This window comes from Stegastes partitus, unplaced genomic scaffold (assembly GCF_000690725.1).
Source record: "Stegastes partitus isolate 25-593 unplaced genomic scaffold, Stegastes_partitus-1.0.2 Scaffold331, whole genome shotgun sequence".
In the NCBI taxonomy this organism is placed as follows: Eukaryota; Metazoa; Chordata; class Actinopteri; family Pomacentridae; genus Stegastes; species Stegastes partitus.
In genome coordinates, this window is record NW_007578062.1 from 104,708 (window position 1) to 112,457 (window position 7,750).

At 45.8% G+C, this 7,750-nt stretch overlaps 1 protein-coding gene across 1 annotated transcript in view; it reads right to left on the reverse strand.

Moving 5' to 3' along the window:
• hivep3a (HIVEP zinc finger 3a) overlaps positions 1 to 6,479 on the reverse strand; it is a 16,750-nt gene extending 10,271 nt beyond the window's left edge. Inside the window, exons 1-2 of the mRNA XM_008283891.1 lie at positions 2,613 to 6,479; positions 2,111 to 2,207 (exon numbers count right to left, since the gene is read on the reverse strand). Of these exons, the coding sequence (XP_008282113.1) occupies positions 2,111 to 2,207; positions 2,613 to 6,479 (3,964 nt within the window). The remainder of the gene's footprint in view (positions 1 to 2,110; positions 2,208 to 2,612) is intronic.
• Between the last annotated feature and the right edge of the window lie 1,271 nt (positions 6,480 to 7,750).

The window sequence follows — 7,750 nt, forward strand, 5'->3', positions numbered from 1 at the left end:
CAATTTAGAATCACCAATTAACCTCAACATGTTTTTGGACTGTGGGAGGAAGCCGGAGAACCTGGAGAGAACCCACGCTGCACAAGCAGAACATGCAATGTCCACGCAGAAAGAAATGTGAACCGCGATCTTCTTGCTGCGAGGCAGCGGTGCTGCTAACCACCGCTCTACCTTGCAGTCCTGTATGGAAACATTGCTACTGTATGTTTACTTAGTACTACAGTTCATACATGCATATATTTTTGGCTGATGTATTCTGTTGTTGTTCATGTTAAGTAACAATAAAATAGTCTCTGGCGCCATTACTTTCTTTGGGGCTCAGGGGCTAAAAAGTTTGGGAACTCCTGAATTAGTCGAGCAACAGAACATTAATCTGCAAGCTATTTTGATATTTGACTTTTGAAAGAATTTGATGGTTCTGGGTTAACGGTTCTTGCAAATGGGACAATCTGTTGCTTTATCTTGTCTGTGTAAATCTAGGAAACTTTGAAGGAAAATTTTCAGTGATGTTTTCTAGATCAGCCCTCACTTCATACTTCAATAATATCTCTGTAAGAGACGTATGGGAAAGCTTACTTTGAAAAACCACCCTGCAGCACGCCACTCAGTTGTTACAAGGAGTCTTCAGCCTATAATTCATCCAGGGGCTCAATAATCCATTGTGTAATTTTTGCACAGTGTTATAAAATATTAAAAGCAACAATTTGATCTCATATGTACTTATTTATCTAATGCAGAACTATGCAAGGCTCTCTTTAATGATGTTTAATGTTTAATGATAATGTTTTGGTGACTGAGAGTGCTGCCAGCGATGCTGACGGTTCTCTCCAATCACAAGCTGTGTTACTAGGTGGTGAACTGTGCATAAAGCACAGCACCGCTGAAGGCTGCAGAATAGTGTACTGTCAATGTACACATATGATTCAAGAGATCTTTGCTGTGTCCAAAGCATTTAGAAATGCTCTGCAGCATGAAAGAGTAAATAATGTGTCAGAATAGTTATTTTTAGTGTACCGCACTACGTGAAGACAGGTTCCTGCTTTCATGCTCACTTGGCAAAGTGGCACTAGTGAAAAAAAAAGAAATAATATATAAAAATGGAAGTTTTTATGAAGATTTTAATTGTTTAGCTTTTATCATTTTTTTTGTTTTTCACCTGAGAAATTGAATGATTTCTTGAGAGATTAAAATAGATTTTTATTTTGTCTTCCTGGTTTTCTAACTTTTTGATAATAGCATGTGATATTACTGGAATGCAAACATTTAAATAGTAAATGTGCTAAAAGAAAAAATCAGTTGCCTGTGCCTGCATGTGCCTTATAGTACTGAGTATATTCAAAATTTTTAATTCTTAAAGGCAGTTTATGACCCAGTGACAGAAAAAAAAAGGCTCAGAGGGTTAAAAAGGCATTACACCTCATGTATTAAACCTCTCTGGCAGATACTCAATTCAAAGTGAAAGGACAGTGCATGCCTGCCAAACTAAGAACAAATTAATGCCTTTCAAACCCTTTGTTCCATTGTCTCTTGAAAAATTCCTAGACTGTCTCCTTTATTCCTAGACCCAGGCACTTTTCTTTCTAACACTGTTTGCCATGCAAGTTTCCTTTGTGCCATGTATGTACACCTCCCTATATTTTCTAATTATTTCTTTGGTGTCAGTGTGACACCAGCACACAAAATGTACTGCTGCTCCATGTGAATGGCTGGTGTAAATGAATCTCTGCTGGAGTGGAGGAAGCTAGGTAGTTTCCTGGCTTCAGCCCTTCAACAGACGGGCTCTGTTGGTGCAGACAGCCAACCCTTGGCCCCTCCAACATGGTGGACAGACAACAGTTTCCAGAACATACCACAGTATGTGACGCAGGCTTTCGAACATTAATGATTAATGAGTTACATCGTGACAAAGGCAATATGTCGCTCGTAAACCAGATATAATTAGCTAATTTCTTCTTCCGCAGGGCTGAGCTGTCAGGAGGTCGTACTCACCCGCTCTCATAGATCCAAACTTCAGGAGGTTGTTTATTTCTGGAGCAAAACTGGACTTTCTCCTCCTCCTCCTCCTCCTCCTCCTTCTCCTCCTCCTGCTGCTGCTTCTTCTTGTTCTCCTCCTCCTTCTCTTTTCTGTCTGACCTGTTGTCATCTGCTGACGTCTGTCCCTTCCCTGTTCCCTCGTGGTCTCTGCAGTGCGACTGGCTGTTGTAAACCTACACTCGAAAGAGACACGGGCAAATTCACCAACTCTGCTCCAGCATGCCCAGGGAGACAAAAATTGGGAATTCTCATTGAACGATATGTTTGATAGCATGTTTGACAGCACATATATTTTTTCTTTCCATGTTGTGGGCTTTGTAAAGGTTTTTTTTTCTATGTAAATCATCAGTATAAATGTAGTTTTGTCAAATTTAGCAAACAATTTTCGTTTTTTTTTCTGATTTTTGTACCTCAGTGCCTTTAGTGGCTCACACCCTTTTTTTGTTATTTGTTATTTCTCAGAGTTCACATTTTCATCAGTTTAATCATTCCCAGAAGTTCTCTGGCTATGAGCAATTGTTACAGGCAGCCTTACAGACGTAGTGTCAGGTGTAATCAGTGGTCAGTGTTGTAATTACCTCAGTGAGGCAGGGTCTTTTGTTGTCCTCTTGCTCCACTGACTCAGGTGTCGGGACTGACATGGAGGATATCGTGTAGATGGAGGGACTGAGCCTCTGCTTACAGTGCAGCAGAGAGAGAGCTGTTTTGCTGGAGAGGCCAGGTGGGTTGGGGTCATAGCCGCTAGTAGACCACGATGAATACACTGAGGGCTTCTGTTCATCCAGAGCAGAGGGGTTTGGTTTAATGTAGTTCAAATAGCACCAGCTATTACAGGTGCTGGACAGCAGACTGGGGAACGATGGTCCAACATGTGAGACAGGAGAGGAAACACCTGGTAAACATGGCTGAGGCTCCCGTTTGACCTCCTGATTGCAAGTGTCAACTGTTGCCTTGTCAGCACATCCCATCTCCCTCTCCTCTTCTTCTTTTACCCTTTTCTGCTGCTGCTGCGACTCAGGAGGAAGCTCTATGCTGTTTGAAGGGGAAAGCATACGCTTGTTGCCCCCTGAGCCTGATAGTCTGAGGCCATCGTCTGACCACAGCTGAAGATCTGGACTCATGGTCCTGTGGTTTCTGTATTCAGCTGTAGAGACGGTGTGTGAGACAGCGTCAACTGCCTCCTGTGGCCTGGGGGAGGTGGACTGAGACAGCATGGTGTATATGGCACATGCTGGGGTCAGGGTGTCTGTCTGGAGACGCACCGCTACTGCTGGAGATGTGACTGGCCTCAGCATTTCCAGACTGGAAGTGATGAGCGGGACAGAGTGCTGTATGTGCGAGCGGCTAACTCGAACCTCTGAATAGTTGTCGTGTTGTAAGGGAATCTCTAGCTTGAGTCCGGTGGACATGGGGAGGTAATGGGCTCTGGCTGCTCCGGATGGACCATGTGCGGGATACGGCTGTGGTGCTTGAGGAGGGGGCTGCTCTGTATGGATGTGTGAGGCCTCCTCTTTTACTCCTACAGATGGGTCATGAGCAACTGGCGGTTCTGTGCTGCCCACAAGCTGAATATTTTGATGAAGTTTCCACTGAGAGAAGATCTCTTTGCATTGCGATCCTGCTGGATTCCGCAAGACTGTGTCACCTGATGAAGGAGAGGATGAGGACCTACTGCAGTACACAGAGGTCGGGCTTGTTTGAGAGGATCTGCTCGGGCTGTTGCGTTCAGGACTACGGCACGGGATGGTGCACTGCTCCTCCTCCTCCTCGTCTGGATCTCTGATAGCCGAGTGTCTCAAAAGAAGACATTTTCTTCTTTCCCTCCAGCCAACTGCTGAGCGCTCAGGGGACAGACAACTGTAGTCAAAAGACTTACTGCGGGTCTCAGCCATTAGGACACTTGGTTGTGGGTCATGAGGGGCCTGCTCAGATGCTGAGCGCCTCATCTCTCTGTGCTGATGCACCCCGGGCACTGTCAACATGTGAGGAGCTCTTGATCTCCTCAGTGGTGTTGACGTTGCTATCTCCATATCTGGCCTATTTGGCTCTTCAAAGGATGTGGAACGACTGGATGCATAGGATGCACTACTGTCCTGACTAGGGCTGCGGGGCAATGATATAGAGTCGAAACTGGATTCCCCTGAGGACTGGGCAACCTCAGCGAGACGTAAGCGCTTCTTCTTTGGAGGAAGCTTTTCTATAGGGAGCTGTGCGAGAGAGGGGCTTCTCTGTGGCCACTGAAATTCATCAGGTTTCTCTGAATGCTTTGCAGTGGAGGTTGGCTCTGTTGACGTCTCTGTACTCATGTTGGAGTCCTCCGTCACAAGTATTTCTGGAACCTGCACACTGTGCTGGCGGACCAGCTTTCGGGTTGCTAGTTTCGTTGACTGCTGTTGGGGTTGTTTCTGAGGCACCAATTGATATTCATCAGGAGGTGGAGAGGTCTTTGTTGCCTCAACACCTTGATTCTCATTGCACAAAGATTCCTGTTTTTCAAATGAACTCGTATGTTGAATGACTGAACAGGTTTGCAGTGCAGGCCTTCTGGGGCCCTCATAAGCTACACTGCTTTCATCTTTACACTGTCCTGACAAGAGGGCAGGAGAGGGTAATGAAGGAGAGGAGGGGTCATCGAATTCAAAACTCTCCTCTTTCCTTCTCTTGCGCATTGTTGATGCTCCTGCTCTAACTGCATGGTTAATTAGCTGTGAGCACTCCATTTGACTAATTACCACTTCATTTCTGGGATGGTGTGCTAGGCACAGGCTTTGCTTGTGTTTCTTATAACCTTCCCAATCTTTGCACCCAGTGCCACAGGCCTCACACTCGTATGGCTGCGGTTGGCTTTGCTGATGGTCAGGCACAGTGGTTAAGCTGTCAGAGTAAAATGAATGAGAACCCTCATGTTCCTCTTTAGTAAGTTCGGCACCAAGTGGGATTTCAATAGCAGGCTGCCGTCTTAGCATCCCGTAACGACGGGAAGTCTGTGTTTCAGACGGCTGCCGTTCATCAAAGGAATGACTTAGACGGAATTTGCTGGGGCCGCCACTGGAAGAGTCAAATGAACTAGCTGCAGATGGCATTGAGTGACTTCTCACCAGAGGGGCGGTAGATGTTTGGCCAGCTGGCTGCTCCACATTTAAGGATGGATGATGAAATTTTTCACATGGAACTCCCATAGTGATAGAGCCACTGTTTTTATAGCCCAGATCTCCAGCTTTCGGGCTATGAATAAATGCTTCTTTCACACATGAACTCTTCTGAGACTCCCCACTGTTCTTTCTGGAGAGTGAGAATCTCCTCGGTTTTACACTGTCAATTTTACTGGTGTCCACCACGGCCTCGTTGATGGTGATGAGTTTGGTGATGTGGTCAATGACCTGTTTCTTGGGCACCGTGAATGAGATGCTTTTGTCCTCCTGACCAGAGGGATGCTGGTTGTGTTGACGAGACATCCTCTGTAGGTGTCCGAGGCGTCCATATTTACCGAGGATGATCTCTGCATAGCTTTTGGCACTTGTGTTTGGTGGGCTGTCCTGTGACTGCTCAGTACTTTCAGAGCGAGAGAAATAGCCGGATTCTGTACTGCCTCTGCTACCTAATAGTAGAGACGATGTCTTTTCATCAGAGGAGTCTTGAGGAGCGTGTTTTCCTCTACTTAGACGCAGGGCTAGTCTCTTTTTAACTGCGTAGGAGTCATTGTTAAGTCCAGTGCAGTCTTTGGCCCTGTCTGTTTCGTGACTCTTGACTGAGGCAACACTGCCTTGTCTGTCGGCAAGAGAAGCAGCTGATGATAGCTGTCGTGTTTCATCCTCTGACTCTGTGACTTGCTCTTCTAGAGATTTTGGCTCCCCAAGTGCCAGACCTGCCTTCACCCGGTGGGTATGTGATTTGCGGTGTTTGTACAGGTTACTCTTGGTCTTAAAAGAAAAGCCACATGGGGCGCACGGATACGGCCTTTCACCTGTGTGGGAGCGAATATGTTTCTGTAGGACACTGGGCTTCGCACATGCACGGCCACAGTAAGTGCAAACATATTTCCCGGGCCTCTGAGGCTTACGCTCACGTTTCTGTTTTGGGGTGCCTTCCTGGTTTTCTGGTTTAGACTGGGTTTCGCTACCTGCTGTAGAAGGCAGGCCTCCTGGTGACAGACTAGAAACTGCAGTGGCTTTCGTTGCTGCCGTTGCCTCATGCTTGGGGTCCAGTGATGTGTCTGAATCAATGCTCTGCCGCTGGTGCCTGAGACGTTTGCGTTCAGGGTTCTGTCTTCTGGACTGTTTGGGCTGCTGCAGTGTGCCATGGGGCTTCGGGGAGCCGGTTTTCTGTTGCTGACGGTGCTGGGAGGGAGACTTGGGCTGTGGGCCTCGCCGAGGAGACTCTGGCTGACAAGGTTCTTGACCTCCGGACTGCTCCCCAGTCGTCAGGCGACTATGCAAGGCCTCCATAAAACGGAAGGACAGCCTCAGGTAGACACGTGGGATGCGTCTGCCTGAGCCAGGCTACAGAGTTAAAGCCAAATCATTAACTGAGTAATGGGTTTAGTGCGAGCGAATTCTAGCAACTTATCCCCTCTGCTTGACTGTCAGGCTTCATAATTTTCACTTATTCAAATTTTACTTCTTGACAACAGAACGCCATCAAATGTGGAACGGCGGCATCGAAGAATGCAGGTGTGATATAGTATGTGCTGTCGAGGAAGTCCTCTGCCATGCTGACCTAAAGCATCCCATCATGAAGCACTCAGCCAGTCTGGCTGCCACACACACTGATGCTCAACTGGCTCAGCTGAATGTTTGATGATTCTTCTGTCTTCTCAACATGAAGATCTGTGAAAACAAACAAGTCATTATATAGGGTACAGTGTATGCAATTCAACTTTGAGAAACAAATGACCCCCTGACTCCCCTGCTTGCCGAACAGGGATATTTATGTTTCGCGTGTTACATAACCACTCTATGTGTCATAACATTCATCTTTCACTTTCCCCCGGCTGCTGACTATTTTAAATTAGAATGGTTTATGTAATATTTTTTTGTAAAAAAAAAATAAAAAAATATCAGCATGCAGTAAGTAAAAGTGATGATTCTGCTAACATTCCCCGAGAGAGGCAATATGTGCACTGACTGTGACTGGAGCATTCCAATAACAGCATAATGGGAAATTGTCATGGTCTTCAGTGATTTTTTTTATCAGCCATACATTACTTATTTCAAAACCATAGACCACAATATCTTCCTGTTAGACAGCACCACATGACATAGCCCACCCACTCCTAGAAAACCAGCCAGATCCTTCCTGCTGCAAGACAGAGCAAAAAAAAAAAAAAAGATGCTCAATGAAGATTCCTTCAGTTTGAATTCCTCTGTTTAAAGAAGTTGAGCATTTAAGTAAAAATTACATCAGTAGCATATTAATTAACAATCTCTTGTGCTCCTTATTCATATTGTTGTCGTTTTTTTGTTGTCACATTTCTCCCCTTGTCGCCTTAGTATCATGGCATCACCTTTCTTTGCATGATTAATTACACTGGGGCTAACTTATGGACTGTGGCATGTGCGCTCTAATTAATGCCGTGCCATTAATGTGTCACTACACCTGCTTCATTACTTCTGAATTTCACGGGATCAACTGCGATTTCAGCTACCTTAAAGGGCCGAATGAAGGCGAGGGATGGCTGCTAGCTGTGAGTGCACACACAAGGTGACTCAGTGGAGAT